This window comes from Macaca mulatta, chromosome 19 (genome assembly GCF_049350105.2).
Source record: "Macaca mulatta isolate MMU2019108-1 chromosome 19, T2T-MMU8v2.0, whole genome shotgun sequence".
NCBI classification, from domain to species: Eukaryota; Metazoa; Chordata; class Mammalia; order Primates; family Cercopithecidae; genus Macaca; species Macaca mulatta.
In genome coordinates this window covers 1344957-1364244 of record NC_133424.1, presented here as the reverse complement: position 1 = coordinate 1364244, position 19288 = coordinate 1344957, and the positions used below count along the sequence as shown (strand labels likewise).

Genomic DNA, 19288 nt, shown 5'->3' with positions numbered 1-19288 from the left:
CAGCTCCGCGCCGCCTCCTGCTCCTCGCGGGGGCCGCGACGCCCCCAGTGGGGGCGCGAGAGAGGGGGCCTCCCCCCTCCCCGGCTCCCGGCGCTCCGGGCCCCCAGCCCCGCGACCCGAGCGCGCCTACTCACTCCATCTCCCCGCCGAGGTCCGGGTGGGTCCGCGGTGCCGGGCGGGGGCGGGCGCGGGAGGCGCGCGGGGGAGGGGAGGGGAGGGGAGGGGGACGCGGCCGGGCGGGGGCCGGGGAGGGCTAAGGCCTGGCGGCCGGGGCTGCGCGGCGCGGGGGCGGCGGCACCGGCTCGGGCATCGCCCCGCGCAAAGCGGCTGTTTATTGTCCGGGCGGCGGCGGGCGCAGGGGGTGGGCTGGGCGCGCGCGTCTCCGGCGCGCTCCCCTCTCCCTCCCGCCCGCCCCGCTCCCCGCCCCGCTCCCCTCCCACCTCCCCGCGCTGCGAGCGGGCGCTGCGCCTCCTGCCGGCCGTGCCACCGCCCCCCGCCCCGCGCGCCCCGCCCCGGGGCACCCCTGAGAAGGGCCTAGGTCTGGGCGCGGCGCTGGGACCCGGCTGTCACCAAGTCCCGCCCCTCCCCAGCTCCCGGGCCCGAGCCGGGACCCTCGCGAAGTCAGACAACAAGCAAAGGCCTTTCCCGAGAGCCCAGGTGCCGAGGGGGACACACATTTCAGGGCGAGCTAGGGGATCGGGGGGTCCTGACAGCTCCCTGCACCCCAGGCCCCGCCCGCAGGGTCCCCAGGCCTCCTTTGCGGGAGTATCTGGTGGAGGGCGCTGTGCCTGCAGAGGCCGGCGGTTGGGATGGAGACAACCGCAGGTACTGATGTGTCTGGGCCCCGGCTGGGAGCTGAGCCTGGTCCGGAGCTGGAAGTAGGCCGATGAATTTAATCGGCCCCAGGGCTCCCATGGCACACTCAGTGAAGGCCCAGCGACCAGACCACCAGAGTGAGTGAGACGGACGATGGAGGATCAGGGAGAGCTCCGGCTTTGTCCTCAGAGCACTGGGGAGCCACAGCAGGAGACAGGCAGGACCTGTCTTCCCCAACATGTAGGTCGTGGGCCCAGCTTCCCGGTTTCCCATGAGAACACTGCAGCCCTGCCCCAGCACACCTACTCCTGGGGGTCCAGGCTGGGCAGGAAGGAAAGATTTTTCCAAACTCCTTAGTTTTCTTATAAAACGGTTGTCCTCTGCCGATGTTTGCTGAATGGCTGTAGATTTAAAGGAAAGTAACCCTGATGAGCTGTGGAGAACGATGTACCCCAGGCTGAAGAGGGCCATCAACACCTTTTCTATAGTCCTCCCTTTTTACAGTGAATGTGTATTCCTTTTAGCATTTAAGACAATAAATTAGCAAAGGTAAACAAAGCAAAGATCCTATGGAATATCAGGGGTCCTGGGTCTGATTCTCAGCTCATCCACCTCCAAGCTGTGTGACCCTGAGTCTGTTTCTTAACCTCTCAGAGCCTCATTTCCCGCCCCCCACTTAGGACTGTGGGAGGGTTAACTGAGTGAGTACACACAAAGGGCTTGGCACAGGGCCCAGCACACACTCGCTCAGGGCTTGGCAAACTTTTTCTGTAAAGGGCCAGAGAGTAAATATTTTCAGCATTGCAGGTCACAGTCTCTGCGGCAATGACTGTGCTCTGCCATTGCAGTGAGAAAGTAGCCAGAGGTAATATGTAAAACCATGGGCACGGCTGTGTACCCATAAAACTTTATTTACAAAAACAGGCAGTGGGCCAGAGCTGATCCGAGGGCCATAGTTGACTGACTCCTAAACTAGGCACCCAATAAAACTGACCTGTGAATCATTTCTTCACTGCCCCTTGGCCTCTGTGTTCTTTTAGACCAAAGTGATTTATTGAACATCTACTGTATGCCTGGCACCGTTAGTCACCTGGGATGCAGAAATTCTGTTTTTGTGGCCGGGCGCCGTGGCTCACGCCTATAATCCCAGCCCTTTGGGAGGCTGAGGCGGGTGGATCACAAAGTCAAAAGTTTGAGACCAGCCTGGCTAACATGGCAAACCCCTTCTTTCTTTTTTTGGGGGGGAGGGGTGGGGGACAGAGTTTCACTCTTGTTGCCTAGGTTGGAGTGCAGTGGCGCGATCTCAGCTCACTGCAACCTCCATCTCCTAAGTTCAAGCGATTCTCCTGCCTCAGCCTCCCCGGTAGCTGGGATTATAGGCATGCGCCACCATGCTCAGCTACTTTTGTATTTTTAGTACAGATGGGGTTTCTACAAGTTGGTCAGGCTGGTCTCAAACTCCCGACCTCAGGTGATCGCCCCGCCTCAGCCTCCCAAAGTGCCGGGATTACAGAATGAGCCATCGCGCCCAGGGAGCAAAACCTCTTCTCTACTCAAAATACAAAATTTAGCTGGGCATGGTTGTGCGCACCTGTAATCCCAGCTACTTGGGAGGCTAAGGCAGGAGAATGGCTTGAAGCCAGGAGGCAGAAGTTGCAGTGAGCAGAGATTGCGCCACTGCACTCCAGCCTGGGCGACAGAACAAGACGCCATCTCAAAAAAAAAAAAAAAAAAAAAAGTTCCGTCCTTGGAGAAACAGTGTTTTTTGTCCCCTACATAAATGATTCAGGGTGAATGAAGTGACTCTTACCTGTAATCCCAACACTTCAGGAGACTGAAGCAGGAGGATCACTTGAATCCAGGAGTTCAAGACCCTGGGCTACATAGTGAGACTCCCATTTCTACAAAAGATTAAAAATTAGTTGGGCATGGTGGTGTGCGCCTGTGGTCCCAGCTACTTGGGAAGCTAAGGTGGGAGGATCGCATGAGCCTGGGAGGTTGAGGCTCCAGTGAGCCATGATCATGCCACTGCACTCCAGCCTGGGCAACAGAGCCAGATCCTGGCTCAAAATAAAATAAATGATTCAGGGCCAGGCACAGTGGCTTACACCTGTAATCCCAGCACTTTGGAGGCTGAGAAGGGAGGATCACTTGAGCCCAGGACTTTGAGATCAGTCTGGGCATCATAGCAAGACCCCATCTCTACAAAAATTTTTAAAAAATTAGCCAGGTGAGGTGTCATACACCTATAGTTCCAGTTTCTCACAGGCTGAGGTAGGAAGATCAGTTGAACCCAGGAGATCGAGGCTGCAGTGAGCTGTGATAGCACCACTGCACCCCAGCCTGGGTGACAGAGCTAGACCCTATCTCAAAAATAAAATTTAGGCCGGGCGCGGTGGCTCAAGCCTGTAATCCCAGCACTTTGGGAGGCCGAGGCGGGCGGATCACGAGGTCAGGAGATCGAGACCATCCTGGTTAACACGGTGAAACCCCGTCTCTACTAAAAAATACAAAAAACTAGCCGGGCGAGGTGGCGGGCGCCTGCAGTCCCAGCTACTTGGGAGGCTGAGGCAGGAGAATGGCGTGAACTCGGGAGACGGAGCTTGCAGTGAGCTGAGATCCGGCCACTGCACTCCAGCCTGGGCGACAGAGCGAGACTCCGTCTCAAAAAAATAAATAAATAAAAATAAAAAATAAAATAAAAAATAAAATTTTAAAAAATTAAAAATAAAATAAATGATTCAGGGTTTGAAGGTGGTGGATGCATTTTGTGTAAAAATAAGAGGACGTGGAGGAGGCCGTGGGGAGGCAAAGGGACTGCTGGGATCATTTCTCCCACCATCCCAGCTCTAAACCTCCGGGGCTCACACCTCCCTCCAAGCAAAAGCCAAATTCCTTCTGCCACTCTCAAGGCCCAGCACGAAAAACACGCGCCGCCCACACCTCCAGACTCAAGCACACAGAGGCCTGGAGGTGGGGAGGGAGGCATTCCGGGTGGCCGGAACGGCCTGGACAAAGAGGCCTGGAGGTGGGACAAGGTGGGGTGTGGAGGTGGGACAAGGTGGGGTGTGGAGGTGGGACAAGGTGAGGTGTGTAGTGGACCCGAGAGAAGCTGCCTTGAGTTGACCTTCACACCCTGACTTCCACCGCCTCACTGCGCTCACCCACCCACAGGCACTGCAGCGCCCATCCGCGTCCTGGGGGGAGCAGTCACTGCACTGAGGCTCAGTCCCCTGCACCTCGGACGCCCCACCCAGCTTCCGAAGCAATGTTGGCCCCGCCCCCAGGACGCTGGCCCCGCCCCTGAACCTCGGACCCGCCGCCCGGGCAATCTCGGCTCCGCACCAGGCCCCGGGCCCTGGTCCCGCCTCCCAGCCGCCTAGGCCATCTCGGCCCCGCCCCGACCCCGCCCCATGCACCATGGCCTCGCCCCCGACATCGGCTCCACCTCCCAGCATCCCAGGCAATGTCGGCCCCGCCCCCTGCGCCTCGGCTCCGCCTCCCAGGCAATGTCGGCCCCGCCCCCTGCGCCTCGGCTCCGCCTCCCAGGCAATGTAGGCCCCGCCCCTGCACCTAGGCCCCGCCTCCCAGGCAATGTAGGCCCCGCCCCTGCACCTCGGCCCCGCCTCCAGGCTTCCAGGGTGTTGTTGACCCGACCCCTTCCTGGACTCAGGGACAGGGGAAGATTGAGGTTTCCCGGAGGGCGCCCCTGCCCTTCCTACTTCCCTAGAGCTCCACCCCAGGGCTCCGCCCCCCACACTCCCCCACTCCTGGCAGATCTGGCCACCCTCTAGAGGCTTGGACGACCGGAAGCTCTAGGGGGGCCCCAAAACCTCACTCCGCCCCTGTCCCTGAGTCAGAGACCCCCTCACCTCTCCCCAGTTGTGACTTTAGCTGAGGCCTTGTGGCCCCCACCCCAACCCTGAGCCGTGTCACCTCCAGGTCTCCCCAGCTCCTCTCCCCACTCCACTCTTTCTCCAGAGAAATATGCCCTGGCCTGCCCCAGCTCAAACACCATCTATGGCTCCCCAGTGCCCTGCAGCCCCACAAGGCAGAGCTGAGACCAGACAATCCTTGCCCCACAACCAGCTTGGGCTTCAACCGTCCAGACACCTGCTGTTAGACGCCTTGTGTGTTCCTCTGGGAAGAACTTCCCCAGCTTCCCCATTGTCACTGGGTTCCCTCGGTACCTTTTTATTTTTAGTTTTTTGAATAAGATAGGGTCTCACTCTGTCATCCAATCTGGAGTGCAGTGACGTGATCTTGGCTCACTGCAGCCTCGACCTCCCACATCAGGTAATCCTCCCACCCCAGCCTCCTGAGTATCTGGGACTACAGGCATGCACCACCACACGTGGCCAATTTTTTTTTTTTTTGATAGAGTCTTGCTCTGTCGCCCAGGCTGGAGTTCGGTGGCACGATCTTGGCTCACTGCAACCTCCACCTCCTGGGTTTAAGCCATCCTTCCACCTTAGCCTCCCGAGTAGCTGGGATTACAGGCACGCACCACCACGTCTGGCTAATTTTTGTATTTTTAGTAGAGACGGGGTTTCACCATGTTGGCCAGGCTGGTCTGGAGCTCCTGATCTCAGGTGATCTGCCTGCCTTGACCTCCCAAGGTGCTGGGATTACAGGCGTGAGCCACCATGCCCGGCCAGCCTTGCTGAATTCTCACCAGCAGTCTCAGTGTTGCCCCAGGGCCACCCGTTCCCTAGATGGGAAAAACAAGGTCAGAGAGCTCTGGGAAGCAGGGCCTTTAGGCAGCTCAGGGACCCCCAACAGCGGCCAAGCCAGCCCTCTTTTTTTTTTTTTTTTTTTTTGAGACGGGGTCTTGCTCTGTCACCCAGGCTGGAGTGCAGTGGCCGGATCTCAGCTCACTGCAAGCTCCGCCTCCCGGGTTCACGCCATTCTCCTGCCTCAGCCTCCCGAGTAGCTGGGACTACAGGCGCCTGCCACCTCGCCCGGCTAGTTTTTTGTATTTTTTAGTAGAGACGGGGTTTCACCGGGTTCGCCAGGATGGTCTCGATCTCCTGACCTTGTGATCCGCCCGTCTCGGCCTCCCAAAGTGCTGGGATTACAGGCTTGAGCCACCGCGCCCGGCCAAGCCAGCCCTCTTCAGTCTGGCTGGAAGGCGGTGTTGGGTTGTGCTATGTGTATTTTTTTTTTTTTGAGACAGAATCGAACTCCTGACCTCTTGGTATCCGCCTGCCTTGGTCTCCCAAAATGCTGCGATTACAGGCGTGAGCCACTGTGCCCAGCAGTGCTATGTGTATTCTTTTTTTTTTTTTTTGAGACGGACTCTTGCTCTCTCCCCCAGGCTGGAGTGCAGTGGCCGGATCTCAGCTCACTGCAAGCTCCGCCTCCCAGGTTTACGCCATTCTCCTGCCTCAGCCTCCCTAGTAGCTAGGACTACAGCCGCCCGCCACCACGCCTAGCTAATTTTTGGTATTTTTAGTAGAGACGGGGTTTCACCGTGTTAGGCAGGATGGTCTCGATCTCCTGACCTCGTGATCTGCCCGTCTTGGCCTCCCAAAGTGCTGGGATCACAGACATGAGCCACCGTGTCCTGCTTTTGCTTTTTTTTTTTTTTTTTTTTGAGACGGAGTCTCACTCTGTCGCCCAGGCTGGAGTGCAGTGGCCGGATCTCAGCTCACTGCAAGCTCCGCCTCCCGGGTTCACGCCATTCTCCTGCCTCAGCCTCCCAAGTAGCTGGGACTACAGGCACCCGCCACCGCGCCCGGCTAGTTTTTTGTATTTTTTTTTAGTAGAGACGGGGTTTCACCGTGTTAGCCAGGATGGTCTCGATCTCCTGACCTCGTGATCCGCCCGTCTCGGCCTCCCAAAGTGCTGGGATTACAGGCTTGAGCCACCGCGCCCGGCCTCTTTTTTTTTTTTTTTTTTTTTTTTTAATTACCCTGGTGGTTTTGTGAGCCTGTGGTCCCAGCTATGGGGAAGGCGGAGGCAGGAGGGAGAGGCTGCAGTGAGCTGTGATTGCACCACTGCATTTCGGTCTCAGCGACCAGGCAATATCTTGTCTTGAAAAACAATTTTTTGCAGGGGAGGGGCCAGGTGCGGCGGCTCACGTCTGTCACCCCAGCACTTTCGGAGGCCGAGGCAGGTGGATCGCCTGCCATCAGGAGTTCAAGACCAGCCTGACCAACATGGTGAAACCCCATCTCTACTAAAAATACAAAAAATTAGCCGGGCATGGTGGCAGGCACCTGCAATCCCAGGTACTTGGGAGTCTGAGGCAGAAGAATCACTTGAACCCGGGAGGCGGAGCTTGCAGTAAGTTGAGATGGTGCCACTGCACTCCATCCTGGGTGACAGAGCGAGATTCCGTCTCAAAAAAATAAAATAGGCCGGGCGCAGTGGCTCACGCCTGTAATCCCAGCACTTTGGGAGGCCAAGGCGGGTGGATCACGAGGTCGGGAGATCGAGACCATCCTGGCTCACACGGTGAAACCCCATCTCTACTAAAAATACGAAAAATTAGCCGGGTGTGGTGGCGGGCGCCTGTAATCCCAGCTACTCGGGAGGCAGGAGAATGGCGTGAACCCTTGAGGCGAAGCTTGCAGTGAGCCGAGATCGGGCCACCACACTCCAGCCTGGGCGACAGAGCGAGACTCCAACTCAAAAAGAAATAAAAATAAAAATAAAATAAAATAAAATAAATATTTAAAATTAAATACAATAAATGAAGCCATTGTCACCACTGCTGTTGACTCCTTGCAGTGGCTGGTGTCTGAACTCCTGAAGAGTCCCCCAAATCCGCCATGGAGAGGCCCTCCGGGAAAATCGCAGTCCAGCAGTTCATGCACCAACACCCTGTGCTGTGCGGCCCCAGACAAACCGGCTCCCCTCTCTGGGCCTCAGTTTGGTAAGTGGGAACAACGATCCCCACTCAGCTCCTCCTCAGAGCTGCCAGGAGCTCGGTTTTCTGAGATGCCGGAGGACGGTTATTTATTTCACAACTGTTCACCAAAAGGGAAGGAAACGGCCCAGCTCTGGGTAGAATCGGCCGTGACAGGCAGTGGGAGCTCCTCTGAGGCTGCAGCCCTGGCCCCCTGGCTCCTGACTGTGTGGAGGGGCTAAGGCGCTTACCCTCTCTGTACCGTGTCCCCGTCAGCGACCAGGAGAGGGACAGCACCCTGGGGGCATGAAGTTCCACACTCCTGCAGCTTTGGGCAATTCTCCTTCTGAGGCCCCTGGAGCTGGGGCCGTTTTCCAGGTCTCTGCCTTGGTGCTCCCCGACGGAGGGCAGCAGGAGAGGTAGGAGCAAGCCCAGGGGACCCACTAGTGCTGACGTGATGACCTGGAGACCAGAGTGCCCGCTGTCCAGTCCTTCAACCGTATTGACGGACGGCCGGGCGCGGTGGCTCATGCCTGTAATCCGAGCACTTTGGGAGGCCGAGGCAGGCAGATCACTTGAGCTCAGGAGTTTGAGACCAGCCTGGGCAATATGATAAAACCCCATCTCTGCCAACAAAACCAAACAACACAAAAATTAGCCGGGCGGGGTGGCAGGCACCTGTAATCCCAGCTACTCAGAAGGCTGAGGCAGAAGGAATCACTTTAACCCAGGAGGCAGAGGCTGCAGTGAGCTGAGGTCGAACCACTGCACTCCAGCCTGGGCGACAGAACGAGACTCTGTCTCTAAAAGATAAAAACAGGGCCAGGCGCAGTGGCTCACACCTGTAATCCCAGCACTTTGGCAGGCTGAGGCAGATGAATCACCTGAGATCAGGAGTTCAAGACCAGCCTGGCCAACATGGCGAAACTCTGACTCTACTAAAAAGTACAAAAATTAGGTCGGGCGTGGTGGCTCACGCCTGTAATCCCAGCACTATGGGAGGCCGAGGCTGGTGGATCACGAGGTCAGGAGATCGAGACCATCCTGGCTAACGCGGTGAAACCCCGTCTCTACCAAAAATACAAAAAATTAGCCAGGCATGGTGGCAGGCGCCTGTAGTCCCAGCTACTGAGGAGGCTGAGGCAAGAGAATGGTGTGAACCCGGGAGGTGGAGCTTGCCATGAGCCGAGATCGCACCACTGCACTCCAGCCTGGGCAACAGAGCGATACTCCATCTCAAAAATAAATAAATAAATAAATAAACAAAAAGAAAAAAAAAAAAAAGGAAACAAAAACCAGTATTAGGAGGGGCGCGGTGGCTCACATCTGTAGTTCCAGCACTTTGGGAGGCTAAGGCAGGCGGATCATGAGGTCAGGAGATCGAGACCAGCCTGGCCAACACGGTGAAACCCCATCTCTACTAAAAATACAAAAAAAAATTAGCCAGGCGAGGTGGCGGGCGCCTGTAGTCCCAGCTACTCGGGAGGCTGAGGCAGGAGAATGGCGTGAACCCGGGAGGCGGAACTTGCAGTGAGCTGAGATCCGGCCACTGCACTCCAGCCTGGGCGACAGAGCGAGACTCCGTCTCAAAAAAAAAAAAAAGAAATGGCACCAGTTTATTCTCTGACAGTGCTGGAGGTCAGAAGCCCGCACAGGCCTCGCTGAGCTGGTGAAGGCATCAGTAGGTCCGGCTTTTCCCGGAGGCTCCAGGGGAAAACTCTTCTCCTGCCTGCATCTCACAGATCCCGAGTTCTTTGTGGGACCTTTATATACCTTCCTTTCGATGCGTTTCCTGTTGCTTCATTTCACTTCCTTCTTTATTGGGAACACTTTACATTTGGTAAAACACAGGTCTGGAGCGTTCACCGGTGACTTCTTTTTATTTTTTTTTGAGATGGACCTCAGGTGATCCACCTTTTTTTTGAGACTCTGTTTCCCAGGCTGGAGTGCAGAAGCACGATCTCGGCTCACTGCCACCTCCATCTCCCGGTTCAAGCGATTCTCCTGCCTCAGCCTCCCAAGTAGCTGGGATTACAGGCGCCCGCCACCACGCCCAGCTAATTTTTGTATTTTTAGTAGAGATGGGGTTTCACCATGTTAGCCAGGCTGGTCTAAAACTCCCGACCTCAGGTGATCCACTCACCTCGACCTCCCAAAGTGCTGAGATTACAGGTGTGAGCCACCGCGCCTGCCCCAGCCTGTCCACTGTTAAACGCTGACGAGCACCGCACTGCCAGCCACCACTGTGAACGCCATCACCCAGCTGTGTGAGCTGCACTTTACGGCCTGAGCTTCGCCACTAACAACACTCCCACTGAAAGGTGAAGACCTGCCAGGCCGGGCGCGGCGGCTCACACCTGTCATCCCAGCACTTTGGGAGGCTGAGGCGGGTGGATCACCTGAGGTCGGGAGTTCGAGACCAGCCTGACCAACATGGTGAAACCCCGTCTCTACTAAACACAAAATTAGCCAGGCGTGGTGTCAGGCGCTGGTAATGCCAGCTACTAGGGAGGCTGAGGAAGGAGAATCGCTTGAACCCAGGAGGCAGAGGTTGCAGTGAGCTGAGATCATGCCATTACACTCCAGCTTGGGCAACAAGAGCGAGACTCCTTCCAAAAAAAAAGAAAAAGAGGCCAAGCACGGAGTGGTGGCTCACGTCTGTAATCCCAGCACTTTGGGAGGCTGAGGCGGGCGGATCTTGAGGTCAGGAGATCGAGACCATCCTGGCCAACACGGTGAAACCCCGTCTTTACTAAAAAATACAAAAAACTAGCCAGGCGTAGTGGAGGGCGCCTGTAGTCCTAGCTACTCGGGAGGCTGAGGCAGGAGAACGGCGTGAACCCGGGAGGCGGAGCTTGCAGTGAGCCGAGATCACACCACTGCACTCCAGCCTGGGCAACAGAGTGAGACTCTGTCTCAAAAAAATAATAATAATAAAATAAAGGCAGAAATCATCAGAGCTTCCCAGGAGACCAGCCTTCCTCACTGTCCCCACAGTCCTGAGGTGGGCACTGGGGTTGGAGATGGGAAGACTGGGGTTTGGGGGGGTGGGGGCCGGAGGGGAGCTGCAGGGTCTCCAGTGCCGCTGTGACCTCGGCTCTTCAGAAAGCTCCCCACACATGCTGAGCTGTGTTGAGGCTGGGTAAACTGAGGCACAGAGGGGTCGAGCGCCTTGCTGAGGTCACTTGCAGCCCCAGAGCTGTCTCCCCCACCCCCGTTTCCGGCCCAGGCGGCGGTGATTATTATCAACATGATTATTATCAGCCACCACCTGAGACCATCGATTTCCCAGAAACGGCCGGCTGGGGTTCAGGCGTTGCTGGTGGGGCCTCCTGACCACAGGCCACAGTCGGGCTCCCCCTTTCCGGCCGTTGGCTGAGGGTGGGAGCCACGGCCCGGAGACCTCTGCAGGGAGACACCAGCCCGTATCCGCCATGGGGCCTGGGTCGGGGGCCTGGGGACGTCCGCTGCTGACCGTGGCCACTGCCCTGATGCTGCCCATGAAGCCCCCCGGTGAGGAGCCCCCCGGATCCCCACCCAGGCCCCCGCCAAGTCCCCGTAGGGCGGCCACACCCAGGAGCCCCCAGTCCCCGGAGAACCCTGGGGAGAGCTCCACCTGCTCCATCTGCCAAGCGCCCGTGACTGCCTCTGCTGGAAATGGGTGCAAATCCGACGGGGGTCTCGGGCCGGCCCGCCCTGCCCTGGATCTCCCGGTCTCGGGAGCCCCTCCCAGCACAACTGGGGGGCTTGTCTGGGCTGTGTCTCCAGCTCTCTGTGTCTGTCTGTCTCGCATCTCACCCGTCTGTGTCTCGGCCGCTCCTTCTCCCCCTGCCCTGACCCCAGCCCGTCAGCCCTTCCTCCTGCCTCGTCCCTGACTCGGGCTGTCCCTCCAGCAGGCTCCTGGGGGGCCCAGATCATCGGCGGCCATGAAGTGACCCCCCACTCCAGGCCCTACATGGCTTCCGTGCGCTTCGGGGGCCAGCATCACTGCGGAGGCTTCCTGCTGCGAGCCCGCTGGGTGGTCTCGGCCGCCCACTGCTTCAGCCACAGGTGAGCTCACCTGTCGGGCCCCTTCTCTCTGGACACCGTGTCCCAACATGAGGGGAACTCCAGGCTGGTGGGGGGCTGGAGGCGCGGCAACCCGGGACGGACCCATCCCTTGCCTGTGGGGGCTCCGGTAGGAGGGGGCGTCTCAGTGGGGGTCAGATTTAAGGGGCAACAAAGGGAAAACAGGAGGAGAAGTCAGGGAGGCAGAGGAAGCACAAAAGAAGCACCAGGGGCAACAAGTATATATTCTGTGACTGTAACTGTTACTATGTTCTTTTTTTTTTTTTTTTTTTGAGACAGTCTCTGTCCCCCAGGCTGGAGTGCAATGGTGCAATCTCAGCTCACTGCAGCCTCTGCCTCTCGGGTTCAAGCGATTCTCCTGCCTCAGCCTCCCGAGTAGCTGGGATTACAGACATCTGTCACCACGCCTGGTGAATTTTTGTTATTTTTAGTAGAGACGGGATTTCACCATGTTGGCCAGGCTGGTCTGGAACTCCTGACCTCAAATGATTCACCTGCCTCTGCCTCCCAAAGTGCTGGGATTGCAGGTGGGAGCCACCGCGCCTGGCCTTATTTTAAATATGCTGTTATAATAACTATTAAGATGAATATTGGGGCCAAGGTGGGTGGGCCCCCTCCTGCCGGAGCCCCCACCAGGCAAGAGATGGGTTGGTCCTGGACTGCGGTGTCCCCAGCTCCCCCGCCAGCCTTGAGTCCCCTCACGTTGGGACATGGTGGGTTGTTTGAGGTCAGGAGTTCGAGACCAGCCTGGCCAACATGGTGAAATTCTGTCTGTACTAAAAATACAAAAATTAGTCAGGCGTGGTGGTGAGTGGCTGTAACCCCAGCTACTCGGGAGGCTGAGACAGGAGAATCACTTGAACCCGGGAGGCGGAGGTTGCAGTGAGCTGAGATGGTGCCACTGCCCTCCAGCCTGAGTGGCAGAGCCAGACTCTGTCTCAAAGGAAGAAAAAAAGAAAGGAATATTGGGGCTGGGCGCAGACAGTCACATCTGGCAGGAGGCCAAGGCAGGAGGATCACTTGCCTCCAGGAGTTCAAGATCAGCCTGGGCAACAAAATGAAACCCCCCGTCTCTACAAAAAATACAAAAATTAGTCAGGAGTAGTGGTGTGCTTCTGTGGTCCCAGCTACTCAGGAGTTCGAGACCAGCCTGGCCAACATGCTGAAACCTCGTCTCTACTAAAAATACAAAAATTAGCCGGGTGTGGTGGTGCGTGCCTGTAGTCCCAGCTGCTTGAAGGGCTGAGGCAAGAGAATTACTGGAACCCGGGGTGCGGTGAGCCAAGATCACACTCCAGCCTGGGGGGACAGAGTGAGACTCTGTCTAAAAAAGAAAAAAAAGAAAAAGAATATAAAGTTGGTGTAAAAGTAATTGTTTTTTGTTGTTGTTGTTGTTGTTGTTGTTTTTTTTTTGAGACGGAGTCTCGCTCTGCTGCCCAGGCTGGAGTGCAGTGGCTGGATCTCAGCTCACTGCAAGCTCCACCTCCCGGGTTCACACCATTCTCCTGCCTCAGCCTCCCCAGTAGCTGGGACTACAGGCGCCCGCCACCTCGCCCGGCTAGTTTTTTGTATTTTTTAGTAGAGACGGGGTTGTTGTTGTTTTGTTGTTGTTGTTGTTTTGAGACGGAGTCTCGCTCTGTCGCCCAGGCTGGAGTGAGCGGCGCGATCACAGCTCACTGCAAGCTCTGCCTCCCGGGTTCTCGCCATTCTCCTGCCTCAGCCTCCCGTGTAGCTGGGACTACAGGCGGCTGCCACCTCGCCCGGCTAATTTTTTGTATTTTTAGTAGAGACGGGGTTTCACCGTGTTAGCCAGGATGGTCTTGATCTCCTGACCTCGTGATCCGCCCGCCTCGGCCTCCTAAAGTGCTGGGATGACAGGCGTGAGCCACCGCGCCTGGCAAAGTAATTTTTTTTGAGACAGAGTTTTGCTCTGTCACCCAGACTGGAGTGCAGTAGGGTGATCTCAGTTCACTGCAACCTCTTCCTCCCAGGTTCAAGCGATTCTCCTGCCTCAGCCTCCTGAGTAGCTGGGATTACAGGCGCCTGCCACCACGCTCGGCTAATTTTGTATTTTTGGTAAAGACAGGGTTTCACCACGTTGGCCAGGCTGGTCTCGAACTCCTGGCCTCGTGATCCGCCCGCCTCGGCCTCCCAAAGTGCTGGGATGACAGGCTTGAGCCACCGCGCCCGGCCAGGGCCTCTGTTTCATAGATGAGTAGACTGAGGCCCAGGACAGGCCCAGGACAGGCAGCCTCTCACCCCTGTCTCGCCTACCCCTTCCTCCCCGCAGAGACCTCCGCACCGGCCTGGTGGTGCTGGGCGCCCATGCCCTGCGTACCGCAGAGCCCACCCAGCAGGTGTTTGGTATCAGTGCTATCACCAACCACCCCGACTTCCACCCTGTGACCCACGTCAACGACATCTGCCTGCTGCGGGTGAGCCTGGGGTGGGGGGGTGGCCCGTAGGAGTATCTGACACATGTTTGGTTTTTGAGACGGAGTCTCGCTCTGTGGCCCAGGCTGGAGTGCAGTGGCGCTATCTCAGCTCACCGCAAGCTCAACCCCCCGGGCTCAGGCGATTCTCCCGCCTCAGCCTCCCGAGTAGCTGGGATCACAGGCACCTCCACCACGCCCGGCTAATTTTTATATTTTTGGTAGAAATGAGGTTTCACCGCCGGGTGCGGTGGCTCATGCCTGTAATGCCAGCACTTTGGGAGGCGGAGGAGGGCGGATCACGAGGTCAGGAGATGGAGACCATCCTGGCTAACACGGTGAAACCCCGTCTCTACTAAAAATACAAAAAATTAGCTGGGCGTGGTAGCGGGCACCTGTAGTCCCAGCTACTCGGGAGGCTGAGGCAAGAGAATGGCGGGAACCCGGGAGGCGGAGCTTGCAGTGAGCCGAGATTGCGCCCCTGTACTCCAGTCTGGGCGACAGAGCAAGACTTCGTCTCAAAAAAAAAAAAAGAAAAAGAAAAAAATCCCTGGGTGGAGTTTTCCAGGTGGGAAGCTGCTTTTGCCACACGTGGTGCATCCATGCAGACCCGCCTGGCCCCCTCCTGCTTGAGGGACGACCCCCATCCCTGAAGCTTCTACCCAGAGTCCCCGAATTAAATTCTGGAGGCTGAGGCAGGAGAACTGCTTGAACCTGGGAAGCAGAGAGGCTGCAGTGAGCCGAGATCGTGCCATTGCACTCCAGCCTGGGCGACAGAGCAACACTCAGTCTCAAAAAAAAAAAAAAAAAAAAAAAAAAAAAAAAAAGCCCGGGCGCGGTGGCTCTCGCCTGTAATCCCAGCACTTTGGGAGGCCGAGACGGGCGGATCACGAGGTCAGGAGATCGAGACCATCCTGGCTAACACGGTGAAACCCCGTCTCTACTAAAAAATACAAAAAATTAGCCGGGCGAGGTGGCAGGCGCCTGTAGTCCCAGCTACTCGGCTGAGGCAGGAGAATGATGTGAGCCCGGGAGGCGGAGCTTGCAGTGAGCCGAGATCGGGCCACTGCACTCCAGCCTGGGGGACAGAGCGAGACTCCATCTGAAAAAAAATAAGATAAAAGGAGGCAGCAAGCGCCAGTGGCCGAAGCTTTTGGGTGAATTTTTCTCATTCGTGAAACCCTAAAGCCTGGAACCTGCTCTGGTTCACCCAGGCCATTGTACAGATGGGGAAACTGAGGCTGGGGGAGACATCAGGAATGTCAGGGATGTACCCAAGATGCACGAGTCAGAGAACCAGAGCCAGGGATTAGAGCCATCCTTCCCAGGCCTGTTAACTGAGTATCAGCCACGTGCCAGGCGCCAGGGCCAGGGCCAGAGGCCCGGTGCGCAGAGCCCAGAGTGTCACACAATCTTCACTTGGTAAACCAGCCTTGACGGGCTGCAGGGAGCCCAGAGGAGACTCACGTCCTAGCCTGGCAATCTGGGAAGACTTCCTGGGAGAGGTGGCGTCCGCGCTGAGATGTGGAGGCTGAACAGGAAAAGGGTCCAGGCTGGGGGTCCGATGTGAGCAGAGGTGCGTGGCAGGCCCAGGGAGTGGCTGTAAATTCATCCTGTCCGGCCAGAGGGGAGGCTGAGGCTGGAGAGCCCTCAGAGGCCCTGGCTGGTGAGCGAAGAGGTTTTGTCCTGAGGGCACTGGGGAGCCAAGGGAGGGCTTAGAGCAAGGAAGGAGATGGGGTTTGAAAGACTCTTTGAGACCAGGCGCGGTGGCTCACTCTGTAATCCCAGCACTTTGGGAGGCCGAGGCAGGTGGATCACCTGAGGTCAGGAGTTGGAGACCAGCCTGGCCAACGTGGTGAAACCCCATTCCTGCTAAAATACTAAAATTAGCCAGGTATGGTGGTGCACGCCTGTAATCCCAGCTACTTGGGAGGCTGAGGCAGGAGAATGGGTTGAACCCAGGAGGCGGAGGTTGCAGTGAGCTGAGATTGCACCATTACAGTCCAGCCTGGACAACAGAGTGAGACTCTCTCTCAAAAAAAAAGAAAAAAAGAAAGACCCTTTGGGCAACTGACGGTGACACTGGAGACCCAAGGGGTAGGGGTTTATGTTGGCAGAAGGAACGGGGCCTTCTGACCCGGCCTCATGGTGGCCACCATTGATTTCGCTTCACAAGGGCAGAACCAGGGGTCCCATGGATAAACCGAGGCAGGAGCGGGGGTGGGGAGGGAGCCTGGTGGCCTGAACTCATGCTTTCCCTGCAGCTGAACAGCTCTGCTGTCCTGGGCCCTGCAGTGGGGCTGCTGAGGCTGCCAGGGAGACGGGCCAGGCCCCCCACAGCCGGGACACGGTGCCGGGTGGCTGGCTGGGGCTTCGTGTCTGACTTTGAGGATCTGCCGCCTGGACTGATGGAGGCCGAGGTCCGAGTGCTGGACCTGGACATCTGCAACAGCTCCTGGAAGGGCCACCTGAGCCATACGATGCTCTGCACCCGCAGTGGGGACAGGCACAGGCGAGGCTTCTGCTCAGTAAGATCCCCTCCCCGCTCCACCCACTTACTGTATGGGGAAACCAAGGCCCACAGAGACAGTCAGGGCCAGGAATGGCCTTGGGAACTGAGTCCCATTGATATTGGACCAGATGGAGAAGTTGAGGCCCAGGAAAGGCAGGGAGTTGGCAAGGGTCACGCAGGGCTGTCATGTTCAGTTGCGCAGGTTGTGCACTGCACAAACAGCCACACACTTGTGTATTTGCACAAGCAGTGTTCAGTAGAAGGTAGTAACAGATTGAGAGGAAGCAGCTCCCACTCCTAAAATCTTGTCGGATAAACGAATCCCCTGGTGCTAAGGGAGACACGGGGCCTGGAAGGTCTTTTGCAGGCAAGAGAGCGACTTGGTTCAGGACACACACTCTGGAGCCCGGCAGCCCAAGCCCAGGAGAAACGAGACTGTCCACTTTCCCAATGTGTGACCTTGGAAAAGTCACTTGATTTCTCTGGGCCTCTTCTTCTCCATCTGTAAAACTGCCACCCGAATAGTTTCTGGTGTCAGAGTGGATTCCAGATGGCAGTTAGGAGGGTAGGATGAGGGATTTTAGGGTGAGTATTCGGGGAGCCCTCTCCAAGGAGAGCACCTTTGAGCTGAGACTTGAAGGAATCCTTAGAAGATTGGAGGAAACACATGCAAGGCAGAGAGACCCATTACTGGAGGGCGGCCGCGTACAGCTGTGCAGGTTGTGCACTGCCCAGAGCACTGCAGACTCGAATGTTTACACACGTAGCATCCAGCACAGGCCAGGAACAGGCCTCCAGGCTGTGCAAAGGCTGGAGCACCGAGGAGGCTGGTGGGGGAGGCGGGCAGAGAAGTGGGTGGGGGCCGGGTCCTCAGGGCCTGGATGGCAGAGATGAGTTTACTTTTTCCTTGGAGAGCAGTAGGGAGTCACAGAGGGTTCTGAGGCAGGGAGGGCGGTGGTGAGATGTGCCTGCCGCAGCTCCCAGAGGCCCTGACCTCACCTCTCCTTTTACTCCAGGCCGACTCCGGGGGGCCCCTGGTGTGCAGGAACCGGGCTCACGGCCTCGTGTCATTCTCCGGCCTCTGGTGCGGCGACCCGAAGACCCCCGATGTGTACACGCAGGTGTCCTCCTTTGTGGCCTGGATCTGGGACGTGGTTCGGCGGAGCAGCCCCCAGCCCGGACCCCTGCGTGGGACCACCAGGCCCCCAGGAGGAGTCGCCTGAGCCACAGCCTTGCGGCATGCAAATGAGGTTGCTGCTCCAGGCCTGGAATGTTCCATGGCTGGGGCAGGGGGTCCCTGATGTTCAGGGTTGGGGTGGGACGGCCAGCGGCGGGGGACACCCGTTCCATATGCAAAGGGCAGAATCTAACCCAGTAAAATGTTAACTGACTTCCAGCCTCACCCGCGGGCGGTCAGCGGCAGGGTCCACCCGTGTTTGTGTCACGGCTCCTTGTCCGCAGCCCCTTTCCACCTTCCCATGCCCCCCACCGTGAACCCCTCTGGGTCCACCTCCGCAGGCCTGCAACCCACACTCATGCAGCCTCCCACCTGGAACGCTGTGCCTCCACCTCCCTCCAGCCGGCTAACCACAGCACAGATGAGTAGGCTGGGAAACGGAGGCTAGGAAGCCCTGAGCTCCCTCTGCAGGGCGTGGGGGCCGCTGGACACCAGTGCGGGCTTGCGCCGGCCACACCATAGAATCCCAAGAGGGTCTGGCCTCCCATCCAGCCTGGCGTTCATCCTCTGAAAACCACGGAGAATAGCGCCAGGTGCACGGCAAGTCCCAGCTGATGTTACTGTCACAGCTTATTATTGTGTTATTTTTTATTTTTAAATTTTATTTCTTTCTTATTAATTATTAATTTTTATTTTTATTTATTTTTTTGAGACGGAGTCTCGCTCTGTCGCCCAGGCTGGAGTGCAGTGGCGCAATCTCGGCTCACTGCAAGCTCTGCCTCCCGGGTTCATGCGATTCTCCTGCCTCAGCCTCCGGAGGCTGGGACCACAGCACCCGCCACCACGCCCAGCTAATTTTTTTTGTATTTTTTAGTAGAGACGGGGTTCCACTGTGTTAGCCAGGATGGTCTCCATCTCCGGACCTCGTGATCCACCCGCCTCGGCCTCCCAAAGTGCTGGAATTACAGGCGTGAGCCAACGCGCCCGGCCTTTTTTTAATTATTATTATTTTGAAACAGAGTCTCCTTCTGTCACCCAGGCTGGAGTGCAGAGGTGCGATCTCGGCTCACTGCAACCTCCTCCTCCTGAGTTAAAGCGATTCTCTCGCCTCACCCTCCCACGTAGCTGGGATTACATGCACGTGACACCACAGCTGGCTAATTTTTTTTTTTTTTTCAAGATAGAGTCTTGCTCTGTCACCCAGGCTGGAGTACAGCGGCACGATCTTGGCTCACTGCAACCTCTGCCTCCCAGGTTCAAGCAATTCTCCTGTCTCAGTTTCCTGAGTAGCTGGGATTACAGGCACCCGCCACTACACCTGGCTAATTTTTGTATTTTTAGTAGAGACAGGGTTTCAGCATGTTGGCCAGGCTGGTCTCGAACTCCTGACCTTGTGATTCACCTGCCTCGGCCTCCCAAACTGCTGGGAT

The 19288-nt window shown here is 57.2% G+C and overlaps 2 protein-coding genes across 11 annotated transcripts in view; one reads left to right on the top strand and one right to left on the bottom strand.

The window, feature by feature from the left end:
* The window catches only part of PALM (paralemmin), a 168303-nt gene that overhangs the window by 40147 nt on the left and 108868 nt on the right, over positions 1-19288 (bottom strand). For 3 of the 9 annotated variants that reach the window (XM_077978813.1, XM_077978814.1, XM_077978812.1), the window contains exon 2: positions 135-155. The exons of 2 other annotated variants lie outside the window; for them this stretch is intronic. In XM_077978813.1, coding sequence (XP_077834939.1) covers positions 135-139 — 5 coding nt within the window. In that variant the 5' untranslated portion in view covers positions 140-155. Of the gene's footprint in view, positions 1-134; positions 369-11604; positions 11655-19288 lie in introns of those variants that run through there. 4 more of the 9 variants (XM_028839483.2, XM_028839485.2, XM_077978816.1 and 1 more) reach the window with 3 other exon arrangements.
* On the top strand, positions 10979-18072 carry PRSS57 (serine protease 57). Of its 2 annotated transcripts, none has more exons than XM_028839489.2 (5): positions 10979-11182; positions 11563-11719; positions 14028-14172; positions 16434-16697; positions 17698-18072. In XM_028839489.2, exons 1-5 carry the CDS (start codon positions 11104-11106, stop codon positions 17902-17904), a joined length of 852 nt encoding a protein of 283 aa, XP_028695322.2. In that variant the 5' UTR covers positions 10979-11103; the 3' UTR covers positions 17905-18072. The 2 variants fall into 2 exon arrangements, with proteins under 2 accessions (XP_028695322.2, XP_077835008.1); XM_077978882.1 differs by having other exon boundaries at positions 10982-11182; positions 11566-11719.